We start from the raw sequence: 20,356 nt of genomic DNA on the forward strand, positions 1-20,356 counted from the left end.
GAACGTTCATCCTTTTGCAGACTACCGTGAGGTTTAACGCCTTGTAGTGTTTGTCACCTTCTGGGGGTAAATCTTTATCAGAGAAGGTGATTAGATTAATCGGACTAGGGAGGTCACTTGTGAGGAAGTTAGCTAGTCCCTCAGGAGTGGTGTCAGAATCTATCCCGATTTTATCCAAGGCATTCATTACAGCCAACCTATGTTCTCGAGATGTTATCAGGAGCTTCCATACATTCATCTCAACTTTTGTCTTCTTAAACTGTTTAACGATGTCGTTTTCTTCGATGATAGGTATGAGAACTTGTTGTACAGTAGGTATAGGTTGTGTTGAAACGGGAGGTTGCATTCTCCCGGATCTTGTAAGGACGTCTATTGATGAATCTTCTTCAGCCTAAATGTCGTCTGTGGTGTGTGATACAGAAGGTGAAGGTCCTACTATGTCCTTTAGGTAGACATCTTCTTCATCACTGTCCCATACTCCATTAACAGTTATGTTCTCTTCTTGTTGAACTTGGATTAACTCCTTTTCATCAATCATTTTATGCACCAAATCCTTGAATTTGAAGCAGTTTTCTATGGTGTGCCCCCCTGACTGATGGTACTGACAGTAATATCTATCCGTCCTTTTTAATGATTCAAATGGTCTCGGTTCGAGAGGTTTGACCTTGCCACTCTCGGAGAGCATTTCGAACATTTGTGCATATGGGATCCTAATTGGAGTGTAAACTCTATTGCTCTTCTTGGGTTTTTCGGTGACTTGTAAGGGAAAATACTTTGCCTCATAAGTCGTTTTCACTGGTGTGAATTCTCTTTTAGGTTCTTCCTTTGGACAAGGAAGTTCATCATATTTCTTGTGAAGTTCGTTTACAACTTTGAGAGTTTCACGTAATAGTTGCGATGTCTCCCTCATAAACAGTGTGAGCAATTGTATTTCTTCCTTGTTTGCTGGTTCTGGAAGGTTATCTCTGACATCGAAAAAGATCTCTTCTTCTCCTTCTTCGACATTGGTTGCTTTGACAGGCTTAATGAGAGATGAGGGGTCAACTTCACTTTCTTCATCAGAGATAGCCAAAGTATGAGCTAGAGGTGCATTGTCAATACTTGGCTTCTTACTGGCAGGGGGCAACGGCAGTTTGTTACTGTCAATTAGGTCTTGGATAGCTTCCTTAAGCTTCCAACAGCTTTCAGTAGAATGGCCCCTACCTTGGTGATATTTGCAATGTGCGTTGGGGTTCCAGTTAGCCGACCTCTTCTCGACTGGTGGATCCCCGAATGGTCCAATGGGAGTTATAAGACCTTTTGCATTTAATCTATCAAATGCGGTGTCATAACTCATGCCAATAGGAGTGAAGTTCCTCCTAAATGGTTTCTTTTGTCCTTGATTGTTCATGGAGAGGACTTCTCCTAGATTAAAGGTGCTAACATTATTTGAGTGGGCGGTTTTGGAAGAAGAAGGATTGTCGTTCTTCTTTCCTTTCCATCCACTGTTGGAGCTATTGTTGGCAGCTTTAGATTTAACCAAGTCATCTTCAATATTGATCCCAATATCATAAACAGCCTTAAAGGTATGAAGGTTATTTTGATATTTAAGATGTTTGGAATATTTTTCTTGAAGATTTTTAATGAATAGTCTCACGGACTCTTTTTCACTTGGTACCTCGATCATTTTAGCTGAGGTTTCTCTCCATTTGTTAAAGAAAGCAGTGAAGCCTTCATTCTCTTTCTATTTGAGGATTTCAAGTTCTCTATGGTCAGTTTCGACTTGAATGTTGCATTTGTACCTATCAACGAAAGCGTTTGCTATGGATTCCCAGGTAGAGGTCTTTTCTTTTTCGAGAGAAAAGAACCATTGTTGGCAAACGGTCTCGAGAGATAGTGAGAACAGAGAAGGGAAGACTTTCTTATCGATACCCTTGATACTCATTATTGTTTCAAATGCTCTTAAATGGAAGTAAGGGTTGTCAATTGCCCTAAATTTTGGGATGTCGTTGGCGCTGAACTTCTGCGGAAGAAGATCTTTATCCACCGAGACCCCTTGGGATGTGAGTTCTTGAAACTTGTAGTCACTGGACAACTTGCTTAGGCTCTCTTGCATGAGGTCCATTTGTTGTTGTTTCACGGGATCATCGATCTTAAGTGCGAGAAGCTTCAGTGTCTCAGTTACAGTAGCCAGTTGGTTCTTGAGATCATTGACTTCTTCTTGAGTTGCCATTATAACTCTTGCTTTCCTCTTGCGGGCTATAGATTTGTCGAAAAGTTGGACTTGTACGAAGAGGTTATCTTTGATTAATCGTCCTTCCTTTCTTGACCACGCGCTGTAAATTAAGCCAATTTGCGTTTTAATTATTTGACTCGAATCAACTTGACTTTATGGGTTTTTTTTTTAAAGCGTACATATATTTAGGGAACTAAGTATTATTATTTATTGGAGGATTAATATCCGACTTACCCCCTAAAAAAAATGACGAAAAAACGCGCGCACACAAGACTCTCTTAATCATGGTCAAAACATGTGTATTGGTGTGTGCATTGAGTGTAAGTGACATGTTTGGACTCTTGTGTAAGACCATGGGACTTAGTGCCTAAACTCGAACATTGATTCAATTAAACATTATTGTCAGCAAAATTAACCGAATTAAACAGAAAACTGATTAATTAGACATTAGGTGATGACTCGACAAATAATCCGAACTGTCGGCCAAGCGACAGGACTGGCGTCGCATTATGGTGATTAGCGCTAGACGATTTAGTAAATGTCTGGCGCTACACACTATAACGTGGCGCTACAGCTCAGACTTTGGCGCCAATATTGGAGCTTCGGTCTGGGACTGTTTTCGGTATTATTAGTCAACTGGGGTATGCCTAAAGTCGTACTAGGTCAATTCCGATTAAAAAAAAGACTTTATTGACTCAAATTAATTAATTAATTGATTAATTAGGCAAAGTTCTTTAATTCATTAATTTTAGTCTCAACACAAATCAACAAACGGTTAAGAGAAACATAGAACATATATGCACAACAAATAATGCACAATTAGTCAAGTAGGCACAATATGATGCAATGAGTTTGCAACCTAACCATGGCTCTAGTTCTCTAAAGTTCGGGATATGGTTTAGTCAATAGAGGGTCCATGGTTAATTGTCCGGATGCACCGCGCGGAAGCCTAACCGTGAAGGGTTGGCGCGAGTGGATGGGACACCGCGAGTTTTAGAAAAAAAACTCACTTCCATGGTTTGGTGAATTCAACATCTCGGATGTACCCTTTGTTGCCAAGAGCGTTCAATCGGGTAGATGGAGCATGAATTACCAGAGGGTTATGTCCATATGTAGAACACATATGGGTTTCAGAAAAGTGAGAAAAAATTCAATCAGGAAGTAGGATCGAGCAAACAATACGAAAAACCGGTCGAAATTAGAACGCATATTTCTGGCTCGGTATTGGGGGAAATTGGCGCCAGCAAACAGAGACTGGCGCCAACTTTTAACTGTAGCGCCTGGCGCCAATACTGGCGTCTGGCGCTACGGCTAAAAGTGTGGCGCCAAGCTCTGGCCCCTGACGCTACTTCCCACATGCCTCAGCAGCTTTCTGTGCTCAATAAAATCTTCCAGTTTTGCGCGGTGTTATTTCAGTCCTAGTTGTGAAAGACATTCCTCAAATTTCCTACGTGTAAAATCCTATATTTTTTACTCATTACGGATGGTCTTTCCAATGAGAACCTTTTTATGCATATGACAATAATGTTAATCAAAATTACGCACATGAAATACTTAGAACTTTTCGAGTCTCATCCACTCATTCTAAATCATTGCCGAAACAAATTCAGGAATTAAAATAGAAATCCTCCCCAGTGGAGCCGCCAAAAACTGTAGGGAATAGTTTCAAGCCTTTAAAAATCCCACTAGTTTGAACCCCACTGTGATCATACACTAAAGTACGGTGGCGTCCAAAAGGGAAGAAGATAGAGCAAAAGAGTCGCCAACAAGTTTTTAAGGAACTTGTAAACCATCACGAGGTGAAGGTTACACCCCTTAACGATCCAAGAGATCGTCAACTCCATAAGGTCATGAACCAAATAAGGGTTCGGGGATGAAGGTACAAATCCAACCTAAAAGAGATTGAATCTGCCCTAATAATAGGCCTCTACTTTATTCTGATCGTATTCATGTGCGCTTTCTGATTAACATGCAATCAATAGATTAACCCTAAACCTGTTTAATCTATGTTGGTTGAATTTAATGCACAAATAAACTATTATTGGCGATCACTTGAATTTATAATCACATTAACCCTAACAAGATTATTAATTATCTTATTAAGCGTGATTGCAAATACCAATTCCCTTTAAACATGCATAAAAGGTGATCAAGCAATAAAATAATAAGCATCAAGCAACATAATAATCAATATCATGAATAATAATTATAATCATAACAATAATAATCATAATCATCATAAATTATAACAATTAAAATCACAATCATGTTCATGTTAATATTAAAGCATAATAAAAATAGCAAGATCCTAAGCATGATACTAACAAGATTAATAACAAACCCTAGCATGTCACTAAGCAATAAAAATCAAATCTTTAGCCCTAACATGATACTAACATGAATAAATATTAGGAAGAGAATAAAAGGCATCATAGCAATCATATTTAATATTAAAAAATTCCCTAGACATGATACTAGGAATCAAAATAACAATCTAAACATGATATCTATGTCATAAAATCAATAAATCAATAAATCAATAAAAGTACTTACTTGGATGCCTCGTACCTCTTTCTAATAACAAAATACACACGTTAGTAACTTCAAGGAAAATAATAATCAAAACAATTAAATTAAGTAATTGAAATAGAGATTTGGGACCAAACCCTCAGAAATTAAACCTTTCACGTCTAGGGCGAAGGCAACTTCGAATATGGCTAGGTGTTTCTAGATCTCGTGAATGCGGAATTTTGTATGAAAAAGCAAGAAAGAATTGAATGCTAAAGAATACTTGAGAATGAGAGAATTGGTGAATGTAGATGATGAATTCGTAGATGTATCAAAACGGAGTTTTCTAATACAATATTTATAGAGAAAATCAGCCAAAAAAGATAATTTAACAAAACAGAGTCTGAAGATCGCAAAACGGGACTGGCGCCAACCCTGGCTAGCTGGCGCCAGGCACCAGTGGCTAGCGCCAGGCGCCAATGGCTAGCGCCTGGCGCCAAGCCTGGTTCCAGGCGCCAAGGCCTGGGGTTGGACGCCAAACTGGATTTCAACGCGTTTTCGAAAATCTGATAAATTTACCGTACTGGAAGATAAAATAATATAATTTCTTCGAAAAATGCTATTTGATCTTGATTAAAACTCTGAAAAGTCAACAAAGTCAACTTATCAATGCTAATTGAATTAGGAATGAAAAGAACCTTCTAGAAGATTCTAGAAGACTAAAACCATTCCTAATTGCATTAGGAATGATAAATCATATTAGGCCCTCCCCTAGATCATTGGGCCGTACATAAAGCTCAAACCGAGCCCAGTTCAGTAAATTGGCCATAACTTCCTCAATATTCATCGGAATTGGGCTTATAATATATCGTTGGAAAGGTCTTTGCAAGCCCTATCCAACTACACCATTATTGGACCCATATCATGGACCAACCAAACTGGATTGGCTTTTTTCTTAAAATAAAGTTTTCCAAAACAGGGAGAAGAGAAAAGAAATAAAACTTTCCGCAACACTAGACCTTTCCACACTTTCGTTTCATTCGATTATGATTCGACGTGAAAGGTACTCATCACTGGGTTTGGTTTTGGGGAGACACAAATGGGTGTCTACAATTATTTATTTATATTTCTTAGTTTAAGAATAATTTTCTCACCTTTCTCTTTCCTTTTATTTTCAATTCTAATTTAACATTTCATTTCATTTATTATTTTATTTTACTTTGTATGGTTTGTGTAGGTGTGAATTCGACATTTTTTATTAGAAGCAAGTGTTTCAATTTGAGGTCATGTTCGAGGCACACAATTTGAGCCAAGCAAACATTGCTATGCTGCCACTCTTCTTCCCTCTTAACCTACACTACCTCAAATCATTATCCATCACCATACACACTCCCCTACTCCCTCACCTCACAAAGACAACTCCCCTTTTCCACCAAGTCAACTCACAGCCACCCCGCACAGCTTCATCACCTTACCTTCCAAACCAGTCATACAACCACCGCAACACAGGCCGCATCCCTAATTAACCACTTAAAATTTCCAATCTGTCACCAATTTTCAATCTCAATAGCCATCCCCCGCAAACACAACCACTGTCACCCACCATATCCAACCTAGCAAATATCGGAGCAATCCACCACCGGCAACAAGTTCGACCAATAGCACCGCCGATTAGCAATAAGAACAGTGCAACCGCTTCAATCGTCCACCGAATCAGCCCCAAATCAATGACCCTTTAAAGCGGGCACTCTTTAATATGGCGCGGACGCTCCTCAAGTGGCTATGCTACATTTTTTTATCCCCTTAGTTTTTGTTTTGTTTATTTGGTGTCCGGGGCTCTGCCTCTTGTAGCGCCAAAAAAAAAAGTAGCAGGTAAAAACTAATCTTGTGCTTGGCATCTAACTTTTAATAAGGGGTCAAACCATTTTTTTTTTCATTCTTTTTTTGTTCTTTCTCTTTCTCCTTCACTTACTTTCTTTCATCAAATTCCTCCACCGTCATAGTTAACAATATTTTCTCCTCTATGTCATGCTTCACCTCTCTTCCTCATTTTTTTTAATCTTTCTTTCTCTTTTCCATCTCCCTGCATTTGGAAGCAAAATTTTGTAATTGTAATTGCTTTAAGAATTTTTTTTAAATTATCACCCAAAAATGTACCAATTTTCAAAATAACCACCCGTTATTTTTTTTTTAATTTTTTATTTTACCACCCCTTAAATTCAAAAACTACTTAGATTACCATCCATTTCAAAATTCCGGTGGATTTATCTTATGTGAGCCTCAACCAACGACTCTTAGTGGTGACAAGAAGAAGATGATCAGTAGTAGTGGCAATTCAGACAACAAACTCTTGTTTTTTATTTGTTTTCTTTTGGTTTTAGGTTGTCTTGTACTCAATAAACTGGTTTAAGGGGGAGGTGGAGTGAAGACATGGTTGATTGTAATGCTTAGACATAGCCGTTACTAGCCGTTGGGTGGGTCCACATAATAGAAATCCTACGGAGTTTTAAAATGGGTGGTAATCTGATTAGTTTTTTTAATTTAAAGGGTGGTAAAATATATAAAAATAAAATAAAAAATAAACGAGTAGTTATTTTGAAAATAGATACATTTTTGGGTAGTAATTTAAAATTTTTCCTTAATTTAACACTTAATCTTAGAATAATTATCATAACATTCTTTATTACGGAGTATAATTTTGTAACATTCCATTTTATAATTTTATTTGATATAATCATCGATTTAACATTCTAATATCTGAATCAATAATCAATAATCAATCAATAATAAATAATCAATAATCAATAATATATACTAAAAGACACACTAGCAATGACACGTGTCATCTCCTGGTGTATCTTTTAGATTTGATTTTTTATTTTTTTTTGGTTAAAATTTATTTAATGTAAATTTTTAATAAGGTAAATATAAATTGGCTAAAACGTAAATTGTCTTAATTGTACAAAAACTATATAACAAGAGTTTATTTTATAATAATATGACATATATTGGAACTTTAACAACCGTGCATTATTGCACGGGACCTAACCTAGTTTGAGCTAAAGTTTTGTACATATTAGCAAATACTTCCTCCGTTTCTATTTAGTTGATGCGTTTGATTTAGATACATATATTAAGGAGAGGAGAGAGTGTGAGAGAGAATGAAATCCATATAAACTAAAAAAAAAAATTCTTAAAAAGAAATATGTGACTAAAAAGAAAGGAGGTGGTATTAAATTAGAAAAAAAAAATCGTCGATTACTCTCTCTATTAAGGTGAATAATTCTTTCCTTTTACCAAAAAAAAAAAACAAACTAGTTAATAATTCTTCTTTGATTGAAAAAATCTTGCCTGTTAAATATGGAATAGAAAATAAAGAGAGATGAGGGAAGATTGTTACGTTGTATTTCATATTCCATCTAGTACGGGATATATATAATGTACATTTCCTAGGGTTCCATCAATGGATAAGACCAAATACCCAACTCTAGAATATTCTAGATTGTACATAGGATAATAGTCATCCATATTTAGATATTATCATAACACTCCCCCATGGATGACTATATATTGAATAAAACAATAACTAACATTTACTACAAAACCTGTACAAAATAATACACTATAATGCGCATAAGATGCTGCCTCGTTAAAAACCTTACCAGGAAAACCCAGTGGGAAAAAACCATGGTTAAGGAAAAAAGAGTGCAGCGCGCATTAACTCCCCCTCATGACTACATCACTTGAGATCTTTAAGACGACGCAATCCAATGTCGTAAGCTAACTTTTTGAATGTTGCTGTCGGAAGAGCCTTAGTAAATAAGTCTGCTAAATTCTCACTTGAACGAATTTGCAATACATTTATATCTCCATTCTTCTGAAGATCATGAGTGAAGAAAAATTTGGGTAAGATGTGATTTGTTCTGTCGCCTTTGATGTATCCTTCCTTAAGTTGAGCAATACAAGCAGCGTTATCCTCATATAAAGTTGTTGGTGCCTCTTTCCCAGATGATAAACCACAAACTTCTTTTATATGTTGAACTACCGACCTTAACCATACACATTCACGACTAGCCTCGTGAATTGCTAAAATCTCATAATGATTGGAAGAAGTAGCTGCAATGGTTTTTTTCATGGAACGCCAAGAAATGGCAGTACCACCATATGTGAACACATATCCAGTTTGTGACCGACCATTATGAGGATCAGATAAATAACCTGCATCTGCAAAACTAATCAAATTTTCTTTGGACAACTTTGGGAAAAATAAACCATATCCTTCGTACCTTGAAGGTAACGAAGTAAATGTTTAATCCCATTCCAATGCCTTCGGGTTGGACATGAACTAAACCTTGCTAATAAATTAACTGAAAATGATATATCAGGTCGTGTATGACTTGCAAGGTACATTAGTGCTCCAATTACACTAAGATACGGTACTTCAGGACCAAGAATTTCTTCATCATTTTCCCGAGGTCGGAATGGATCTTTCTCTACTTCAAGTGATCTTACAACCATAGGGTTGCTCAATGGATGTGTTGTATCCAAAGAAAATCTTTTAAGAACCTTTTCTATATATGTTGATTGATGCACAAGGATTCCATTCTCTAGGTGCTCTATTTGTAACCCCAAGCAGAATTTTGTCTTTACTAGATCTTTCATTTCGAACTCTTTCTTTAAATAATTGACAGTCACTGAAATCTCTTCAGGAGTTCCAATGATATTCAAATCATCAACATACACTGCAATTATAACAAATCCTAATCCAAATTTCTTTATAAAAATACATGGACTGATAGGATCATTCTTATAACCTTATTTCAACAAATACTCACTTAGACGGTTATACCACATACGCCCAGATTGTTTCAATCCATAAAGAGATTTGTTCAATTTAATACAGAAATGTTCTCGAGAACTAGATTTTGCTGCTTCCGGCAGCTTGAATCCTTCTGGGAGCTTCATGTAAATGTCATTATCCAGTGGGTCATATAAATAAGCTGTGACTACATCCATCAAACGTAAGTCAAGTCCTTCTCTTATTGCCAGACTAATCAAAAATCTAAAAGTAGTTGCATCCACCACAGGAGAATATGTCTCCTCATAATCAATACCAGGTCTTTGTGAGAATCCTTGTGCAACTAAGCGTGCCTTATATTTTACAACTTCACCCTTTTCATTTCTCTTTCGCACAAAGACCCATTTATATCCCACTGGCTTTACACCTTCAGGTGTACGGACTACTGGTCCGAATACTTCTCTTTTTCCAAGAGATTTTAATTTTGCTTCAATTGCTTCTTTCCATTTTGGCCAATCATTTCTTTGTCTACATTCTTCAATAGATTTTGGTTCATGATCCTCATTATTATCCATAACATCTAATGCTACATTGCATGCAAAAACATCATCAACGTCGATTTGATTTCGGTTCCATGTAATTCCAGACATGATATAATTTATTGAAATTTCTTCATTATCAGGTACCTGAATTTCTTCTTGTATCATGTCTAAAGTCTCTTCTGGAGATCCTTCGGAAATTGTTTCTTCAATTTGACCATCATCAATCAATGCTCCTTTTCTTTTCCGAGGATTCTTATCTTTGGAACCTATTGGTCTTCCACGTTTTTGGCGTGGTTTAGACTCATTAGCAATTTTATTTTGTCCTTCCGGGACATCTATTTTAAATGGAGCATTAACAGCTGGAATATGTGACTTGGTCACTCTTTTTGGGTCAGCAAACGAGTCTGGCAATTGATTCGCTAAACTTTGTAAATGAATTATCTTTTGAACTTCCAGTTCACATTGTTTAGTTCGAGGATCAAGATAGGATAATGATAATTCATTCCATTTAATTTGATTTTCCAGCTCTCTCTTTTCTCCCCCTAATGTTGGGAAAAGTGACTCGTTAAAATGACAATATGCAAAACGAGCCGTAAATAAATCCCCTGTTGTAGGCTCAAGATATTTAATTATTGACGGGGATTCAAACCCAACATATATCCCCATCCTCCTTTGAGGACCCATCTTAGTGCGTTGTGGTGGAGCTATTGGAACATAAACCGCACATCCAAAAATTCTTAGATGGGAAATATTTGGTTCCTGACCATAAACCAATTGTAATGGGGAGAACTTGTGATAACTTGTTGGCCTAATGCGAATTAGTGTTGTTGCATGTAATATAGCATGTCCCCAAGCAGAAATTGGGAGATTGGATTTCATAAGCAATGGTCTAGCAATTAACTGAATACGTTTTATTAATGACTCTGCTAGACCGTTTTGTGTATGAACATGTGCTACAGGATGTTCAACATTTATCCCAATGGACATGCAATAATCATTAAAAACTTGAGATGTAAATTCACCAGCATTGTCAAGCCGAATAGTCTTAATGGGAGTATCTGGAAAATGTGCCCGTAACTTAATCAATTGGGCAAGTAATCTCGCAAACGCCAGGTTACGAGTTGATAACAAAGACACATGTGACCATCTAGTTGATGCATCAATTAAAACCATAAAATATCTAAATGGTCCACATGGGGGATGTATGGGCCCACAAATATCTCCTTGTATACGTTCCAGAAAACTAATTGATTCAAAATTAATTTTAGCTGGTGATGGGCGAATAATCAACTTGCCTTCCGAGCAAGCAGCACATGAAAAATTATTATGAAGAATCTGCTGGCTCTTCAAAGAATGTCCACATGAACTCGTAATTATTTTTCGCATCATTATTGAACCGGGATGGCCTAACCGGTCATGCCAAACAACAAAATCATCAGTAAACTTCTGGTTTACTATAGCATGAGCTTCAATAACATTGATTTTTGTGTAGTACAAACCACTAGAGAATGTAGGTAGTTTCTCCAAAACATGTTTTGAGCCTTGAGTTATATTTGTGATTTGAAGGAATTCGTTATTTTCTTCATTGATTGTCTCAATATGATAACCATTGTTGCGAATATCCTTAAAACTTAATAAATTTCTTTGAGACAGTGGGGAGTATAAAGCGTCAATTATTTTAATTTTAGTTCCCCAAGGCAACTTTATAGTGGCTCTTCCGGAGCCCTCAATGATATTTGTATTACCCGATATGGTACTTACATTAATCCTTTTCATCATCAAATGAGAGAAATATTTTTTATTTTTAAGTATTGTATGTGTAGTTGCACTGTCAGCAAGACATAATTCTTCACCATTCATAGCAAATTGAACTTGAGTAATATCCATGTTCTTCATGAAATAAAATACATATCAAAATATTAAGCATAAAAATAAAGATGATAAAACAAATAAATCAATAAAAACACTCAAATAGTTCATAAATTTATAAAGCAAAAATTCTTATTACAACGAAAGAAATAAACTTAAATAAATTACTAGAATAAGCAAACATAAGTCTAATACTTAAAACTGACATAAAACAATATAATTTTAATTATTCCTTTCTGGGGCAGTGAAGAAATCGGCAACTTCTAAATGAGTTGTACTGTCAAAATCAAAATTATTCCCTTCCAGGGAAGTAAGGAAATCACCAACATCAAATTGATTGGCATTGCCAAAATCAAAATCACCTTCACCATCTTCAAGAACAAGGTTTGCCTCAACTTTCTTTCCTTTCTTCAATGATTCTTGGTAAAGTTCAATAAGATGCTTTGGAGTTCTACAAACCCGAGACCAGTTCAATAAGATGCTTTGGAGTTCTACAAACCCGAGACCAATGACCTTTTCCTCCACAACGGTAACATATATTGTTATCACTTTTCTCTTTTTCATCCCTACGTTCCCACTTCTGGTGGGAATGTGAGTTTGTGAAATGACCTCCACGACCTCTACCATATCCACGTCCACGACCCCGACCGCGCCATTGGCCACGACCACGACCTCTACCTCGACCACTACTGCTGGAATGGTCCCTGTTTTTAGTTTCTTTCCCGTTATGGGTTGTCACATTCGCTTCAGGGAATGGAGTAGAGCCAGTAGGACGTGATTCGTGATTTTTCATTAACAGTTCGTTATTTTGCTCAGCCACAAGAAGACAGGAAATTAATTCAGAATATTTTTTAAAACCTTTTTCTCTATATTGTGTCTGCAGGACAATATTATTAGCATGAAAAGTGGAGTATGTCTTTTCAAGCATTTCCGCATCAGTAATATTTTCTCCACATAATTTCAATTGAGAAGTTATTTTAAACATAACTGAGTTATATTCACTAACAGATTTAAAATCTTGCAATCTCAAATTTAACCATTCATAACGAGCTCTAGGGAGTATCACTGTTTTTTGGTGGTCATACCTTTCCTTTAGATTACTCCAAAGGATTTGTGGGTCTTTCACAGTTAAATATTCATTTTTGAGCCCTTCATGGAGGTGATGGCGAAGAAAAATCATGGCTTTAGCCTTATCTTGAGGTGTTGCCTTATTAGCCTCTTTTATTGTTTCACCAACACCCATGATAAATAATTCTTTCCGGTAATATCAAGGGCCACAAATTCGAGCTTGGCAAGGTTCGACATTTTTCACTATACAAAATAATATTAAAAGATAAGTATATATAAATAGTATTCAAAAATATGTATTAAACGTTATAATCATGCATAAATAAACCTGATACAAATCATGCATAAATAAGAACGAAATAGAAGATGAGAACGTTAGCATGGAGAAAAATAAGAATGGAACCTTAAATTATATATCATGCTCTGTATTCGTTATATATGTTGATATTCCAATAAATAAGCATGCAAAAGTAGATAAATGTTAAATTATAATTGTTATGGGCTGCGATCATAATTACATGATAATAATAATATGGGATTCTAGATAAAAGTTTGGTAATCCTACTCAGTTGACTAGCAATGGTGCTGATAACGTGTTAAATATGGAATAGAAAATAAAGAGAGATGAGGGGAGATTGTTACGTTGTATTTCATATTCCATCTAGTACGGGATATATATAATGTACATTTTCTAGGGTTCCATCAATGGATAAGACCAAATACCCAACTCTAAAATATTCTAGATTGTACATAGGATAATAGTCATCCATATTTACATATTATCATAACATTGCCCTCTTTTTACCCATTTCCTTTAATCCCTTCCCGTTCAATTCCCTTCCCTTTATTATTGTTTTTTTTTTTTTTTTTTTTTTTTTTCTTTAATTGCCCTCAGTCTCCATTGAAGCGCAGTCCACGTTCTCCATTGAAGCAGCTTCTGAGGTAAGTTGTTGTTTCTTTTTGTAATCATCGAATATCAAATTTTACAATCTAGGGTTTATCATTGATCTAATTTATTTATTTTTAATAGTATCATTGATCTAATTTAGTTTAACTGTTTTAGGGTTCGAAATTTTGGACTATTGATTCAAATTACATTACGACCGATTATGTTGCTAGAGAAGAAAACTATTTTCCTAATTTGAAAATTGAATCAAATGTGCGTTTTCTCCCTAAAATTATGCGATTTTTCATGCCTAATTTGATAATTCAATCAAATTTAGTTGCTAATGTGTTGCAGAACCTTTAAATGTTGGGATCAAACTATGAAATTTGGGTGTTTGTTGCTTTGAAGGTTATTACTTCTGACAATACATAATGGATGAGATTGCTAAGGCTGTGGAGGAAGTTAAGAAACAGTGGTCTGAAACAAGTTTTCAGACTCAAGGACATATAAAGGCGATAGAAGATTATGATAGTTCTAGAGACATTAGTGGAGAGAAGAATTCGCTTCCTCGATTAAACGGTTTGGCGCAGGATGGGCTTGCTATGCTTAGCTCATTGCATCTTAAGCTTGATACATTGGCTCCTCAACTTCCAACCTACGACGAGGTTCAGTCTGCCCAAGCTCTTCTCGAGAACTGGAAGGAACAATCTCAAAGGTAAAGGAAAAGGAATATAATACAATTTTTATTTTATTTTAAATGTTGGGGTTTACAATTTGAGCATTGTTTCTATTATGTAGCTTGCGAATTGCTTTGAGGAATGCTAATTTGCAAGCGAAGGTGAACAGCAGGAAAACTGCTCAGAAAGAGGTAATTAAGTCCATCTTAGTTAATTTGTTTATGGTTTTAAAAAAAAGTCCATCTTAGTTAATTTGTTTATGGTTTCTTTATTCATGACCTTCATAATGATACACTTTGGCTTTGCCACGCTGCTTAGTGAATTCTTTAAGTAGAGTGTATGAGAAAAGGTCATCCATTACCTTCATAGCTTATTATAGAGTTGTTGGCTTTGTACTGAATGATAATCTTTTGCTTTTAAACATCTGTTTCTGCTGTTACTCAAAAACCACTATATGTATACCTTCTGCTGTTATCTCCGTCCAAGACAGCTACTGGAATGTGTTCTGTATGTCATAAACTGTATTGTTGACTAGAAATATCCGTTGATCATAGCTTGTTTGTTTGCTCTTTTCGTTAACTTATGTATTGGGCCATACCCTTGGGATTTATTAAATGTTAATTTAATATTTGCAATTCCTTTTGTTTTAAAAAGAGATCTTGGGTTTATTGACTATAAAGGACACCATTGCCCCATATGAACATATGATATGAGCTATCCTAAGGGATTTTTGAATCTTGCTTTGTTGCTTAACTTGTTTTTCAGATAAATGCCTATTATGGAGTTCTATCATATTATCAATATTTCGAGCACTCACTTGTTAAGTTGAAGGCTTAAACACATGATTTAGGGTTAGAAATATTCAGTGTTTCCTAATATTTAGCATAAGTATTGATCTCTTATACTTAGAGAAGGAATTGCATATTGAGAAAAGAATGTAGGAAACAGATAGGACCTTAAACCTGATGAAGTGAGGCTGATGACAAGCATAACTGTGTTGAAATGGGAGATGAATTTATTGAACCAACAACAAAACCCAATATTCTGTTCCTATGGTTTTCATGGCTGGTACTGTGAAGTGGGTAAGATTCTACATAGGTACTATAAAATTTTGAACGTGATTTTTTGAAGTGAAAAGGATGAGTTGATGAATAAGAGGAAATGATTAAACTACCTCTTATGTATTATGAATGGAAAGCTTGTGTAGGTTCATTTTCCATTGATCTTTCAAGTTTCATCCATGGATTTCGTTTCCCCCAGCCCTAGGTCTCCATTATATTCTTCTATTTTTACACCCTACAAGTTGGCAATAATTTTTATTTGTTTCCATAACTACATAGCTGTCGTGCTAATGAACTGATTATTATTATCTTTGAAATTCATACTTGAGTGAATCATAAAACAATAAAAGGGAAGAATTTTGTAACTGTATTACTAGGATTTAGGAACTTCATGATTACTGGAATGAGATTCTTCTTTAAGGAATGTAGAATATCATTTCTTGTCATTATTTTGTAATTATTAATGATATGTTTAGGGGTATATATAGAGGATAAATAAGAATATTAACTCTTTACAATCAGGAATAAACAATTTTGGGCTTTATTAGGATGATATCGTTTTGGTGGATGAGACTAAGGATGGGGTTAATGTCAAGTTGGAGCAATGGAGGCAAAGGTTGGAATCTAGAGGGTTTAAGATAAGTCGGAGTAAGACTGAATATTTGGTATGTCGTTTTGGCACTCAGAGGGGGACACGCAATGAAGTGGTGAGTTTGGATGGAAAGGATTTGACCATGAGTGAATGTTTTAAGTACCTAGGGTCGATCATCCAGAAGAATGGTGACATTGATCAAGACGTGACCCACAGGATTAAGTCAGGGTGGCTTAAATGGAGAGCGGCCACGGGAGTGTTATGCGACCGCAGCATTCCCTTAAAGTTGAAGGGAAAATTCTACAGGACTGCCATACGACCAGTGTTGCTCTATGGTACAGAATGTTGGGCTTCTAAGAAAGAGCATATTAAAAAGATGGAGGTTACGGAAATGCGCATGTTAAGGTGGATGTGTGGAAACACTTTAAGAGATAGAATCAGAAATGAGGTTATTCGCAAGAAAGTAGGTGTGGCGGGCATTGTAGATAAACTAAGGGAAAATCGTCTGCGTTGGTTTGGACATGTAAGACGGAGACCCGAGGGTGCACCGGTGCGAAGAGTGGAAGAGTGGGACCATGGAGGGATTAAACGAGGAAGAGGGAGACCAAAGATGACTTGGTTGGAAGGAGTGAGGAAGGATATGAAGTGCATGGATTTACGTGAGGATGAAGTTTTGGATCGTAAGGGATGGAGGAGAAAGATTTATGTTGATGACTACACGGAATAATCAAATTTGGTTCATGTTAGCCGACCCCACTTTTGGGATTAAGGCTTTGATTGATTGATTGATTGATTGATTGGGCTTTATTAGGATCCTAGGTTTTTTCATGCTCTCTACTGTTCAGACTTTAAAATACCCCAGATATCCATTGTTAGTTTTAAAGAATCTTCCATCACTGCTTTTGAAAATTTTTATGTATAAGATTTTGTCTCACTGTAGCCAATCTGTTGATTTCAGAGGGAACTTCTTCTAGGCGGTGGTAGCGAGTCTACTGCGCGTAGACGCAATTTACAGTATGTGCTATGCTTCGTTAGTTTGTTACTGTGAATAGGACAGTGAGATATTGCTGTACATTCTTTTTTAATCATACCATAGTATGGAAATTTAGCTAAGTAATGATTGCATTCTATTGTATATAAGGACAAAGGCCGGGATGACGTCTACAGCTGAAAGCATTACTGAGAGCCTTCGTCGTAGTCGCCAGATTATGGCTCAGGTCTGTACTAGTATTTGGATAATGTTTGGTTATTATACATTTTATGTCAAGGTAATATTAATTGAAGAACTCACATTGTTCCTTTACTCTTGTCTTTCTCTAAGCATAGGAGTTGGACAGAAGTACAAGTACATTAATGACTTTTGGTATGTTGATTCATCCCTATTTTTCTCCCCTTTACTTTCCCCTGGACTACAGTTTTCTGCTTTTGTTGTTTCTTGTTTGCAACGTCTCTTATACTTCCTTCTAACTTTGCCAATTTCTAGATGCCCAGCATATCTTGGTCACCTGTGCCCTGTAAAGGAGGTGTAAAAAGTCTTGAGATGTTTTATGTTATTGATTTGGATTTTCTGGATGTCATTGACTTATTTCCCTATAATACTCTTCTGTTTGGTTAGCTGTTTTAAACGATCTGATTTTAATGAACAAAACCCAAAGGTTATTATTAGATCACTTGTGCCCTTGTTAAGGAAAAGAGCAAGCAGTCCTAAAATTAAGTTCCACTTTGGTTTATTGGAAATTGTTTCCCATGGAATGATAACTTGCTGATCTACTACCAAATGGGTTTGCAGTATTTCGATTTCCTGCTGAGTTTTCAACGGAGCCCATGAGTTTTGCTAGCAGATTGCAATATGATATTGGTCTATGAGATTAAACATGACTGTGAAATTGCTGGACTAGGATAATGATATGTAGCTTGTTTGAGGTTAATTAGATGTTCTTTTTATAGACTAGGATATGGGTAAGCTGCTAATTTGAGGCTAATTAGATGTCTTAACCTGTAGAGGAATCGACTGGAACATTGAAGAAAGCTGAAACTGAATACAAAGGACATCGATCATTGTTGATGCGAACACGTAACCTACTTTCCACGATGCAGCGCCAAGACCTTATAGACCGGTATACAAGTTTTTTCTGCCCTTTACTTTCTTTGCCATTTATATTGAACTATCTGGAATTTGAAAAGAACACTCTTTTTCTCTTTGCAGAATCCTAATTTTTGCAGGGTTCCTCGTCTTCTCTCTAGTTGTTCTTTATGTTGTTTCAAAGCGTATTGGAATATTGAAACTGCAGAGAGTAGTTGTTGCATCCTTAAAAGCAGGTATGTATCGAGGAGCTGGTGCTGGACAACCAGCGGCAGATGGACTCAATGTTGTACAGCATGATAATGTACCTCCAACAATTGGAGCAAACCCCGCTCAAAATGTCTTGCGTGATGAACTTTGAATATGTTGTTATTTTGTTCTTTTAAATATTCCTAGTTGTGGCTCTGCGCGCGCGGTCCCCAAAGGCGATGATAATTGTCCGTAAATTATGTATACTGTGACATAGTTGCATGTTAATTATGTTTGCGAAGTATTCAAATTTTGTATGCATGTAAAAATACATATTAAGGAAAAATATGAAAAGTAGAAATATTAGAAATTAATATTTAATATATTAATTGGGTAATAATAGCATATGTGGAAAAATGATCTTGTTATATAATAAGTGGATACAATCATACAAACTTGTTTAAAATAAATAAATAAATAAATTGGTATGGGCCTAATATTTTTTATTTTTTAAACTTGATACTGTGTATGTTGTAAAATTATTAGCCAATCCAAAATTACTACGTAAAGGTACATATTGTTTAGTGATTTTTCTCAAGTAGTCTTTTTTCTCTCCGAAGCTAATTTCTCTAATTTTCTTCCAACTGGTCTCTCTCTATCTCAAGTGGTCTCTCTTGCTCTCTCTCTCTCCCTCTCTCCCTCCCTCCTAAGCTAATTGCCATGTTTTTTCTTTTTCTCGCATTTTAGCAAGCCTTGTTCCCAAGCTAATTTTCATGATTTTCTTTAGTGATTTTTCGTAAGTGGGGTCTATCTGTCTTTCCTAAGCTAATTGCATTGATTTTCTTCTTAAGAGATATTTCTTAATTGGTATAACTCTTCTAAGCTATTTGCCCTGATATTCTTAAGTGATCTCTGTTAAGTGGACCCTTTTTCTATTTCTCTATCTCCCTAAGCTAACTACTCTGTTTCTTTTAAGTGATCTTTTAAAAATGGTTTTTGAATTAATTTCGTAAATAATCTTTCTTAATTGGTTTCTTGATTTTCTTAAGTGATATTTCTTAATTGGTTTCTTGATTTTCTTAAGCTATTTGTTGTGATTTTCATAAGTGATCTTTCGTTTTCTAATTAATTGATCTTTTTTAAATTCTCTCTCTCTCTAGTGATCTTTCTTCAAAAATTAGCTCCTAAGGTTCTCTCTCTTTCTCTCTCTCTCTCAATAATAATATAACCACAATAATAATAGTAAAGAACGTAAAAAATAACCACAAGATTATAGATATATAAGTTTGTCATAGAACACTTCCTTTTTATTTACAATGTAATTTTACATGATACTTAAAAATAACTTTTTTATCACTATACACGGATAACGTTGTCAAGCTCATCAAAGAGCCAGACACAAAGAAACGATTTACGAGCCATGTCAAAAAATCTTCTAACATTTGTCTCACTTTCTCCAAACTTTTGAGCATGATTTCTTCCTTTTTGAGCTTAACTTGAAATGCAACATCAAAAACCAAAAATGAGCTACAATTTCAATAGTATCAAGGTAATTTTTAAACCTTGTAGTAAAAATTTCTTATCTATTTTTAACTTTCTAATACAAATTAAATCATCTCAACCAAGTCAAAAAAAAAAAAAAAAAAAAAAATTACAATCACACATAACATTTCAATCCCTGAATTTAAACTCCCAAGTCAGTATTCACCTCAACTTCATTACACTGTTGTATTCGTTTCTCTAGTTGCTTTTCCTAGGATTCCTTGTTCTCTTTCAAGAGCTTTTCCTGAAATGACTGCTCACTTCCTATAGCAGCAGCAAGCTCCAACTTGGCATACTGATTTTGATCTCGATATATGTTCCCTTCC

General features: G+C 35.7%; 1 protein-coding gene across 3 annotated transcripts; it reads left to right on the plus strand.

Moving 5' to 3' along the window:
• The first annotated feature begins 13,836 nt into the window (after positions 1–13,836).
• LOC145630768 (uncharacterized) lies at positions 13,837–18,792 on the plus strand. 3 transcript variants are annotated; one of them, XM_081682938.1, is made up of 9 exons: positions 13,860–13,942; positions 14,064–14,159; positions 14,295–14,601; positions 14,685–14,754; positions 17,175–17,230; positions 17,358–17,433; positions 17,543–17,579; positions 18,219–18,333; positions 18,423–18,792. In XM_081682938.1, exons 3-9 carry the CDS (start codon positions 14,318–14,320, stop codon positions 18,658–18,660), a joined length of 876 nt encoding a protein of 291 aa, XP_081539064.1. In that variant the 5' UTR covers positions 13,860–13,942; positions 14,064–14,159; positions 14,295–14,317; the 3' UTR covers positions 18,661–18,792. The 3 variants fall into 3 exon arrangements, with proteins under 3 accessions (XP_081539063.1, XP_081539064.1, XP_081539066.1); XM_081682937.1 differs by lacking the exon at positions 14,064–14,159 and having other exon boundaries at positions 13,837–13,942; XM_081682940.1 differs by lacking the exon at positions 14,064–14,159 and having other exon boundaries at positions 13,873–13,942; positions 14,241–14,601.
• The last annotated feature ends 1,564 nt before the right edge of the window (positions 18,793–20,356 follow it).

The sequence above is a fragment of the Chenopodium album genome, chromosome 5, assembly GCF_948465745.1.
Source record: "Chenopodium album chromosome 5, dcCheAlbu1.1, whole genome shotgun sequence".
NCBI classification, from domain to species: Eukaryota; Viridiplantae; Streptophyta; class Magnoliopsida; order Caryophyllales; family Amaranthaceae; genus Chenopodium; species Chenopodium album.

What these genes read in the sequence shown, in the direction of transcription:
- LOC145630768 (XM_081682937.1), top strand. Translation starts at nt 14,318, where the DNA reads ATGGATGAGATTGCTAAGGCTGTGGAGGAAGTTAAGAAACAGTGGTCT. An exon ending in TGGAAGGAACAATCTCAAAG is followed by an intron (nt 14,602 to 14,684) that starts GTAAAGGAAAAG and finishes TCTATTATGTAG; the next exon opens with CTTGCGAATTGCTTTGAGGA. An exon ending in GGAAAACTGCTCAGAAAGAG is followed by an intron (nt 14,755 to 17,174) that starts GTAATTAAGTCC and finishes TGTTGATTTCAG; the next exon opens with AGGGAACTTCTTCTAGGCGG.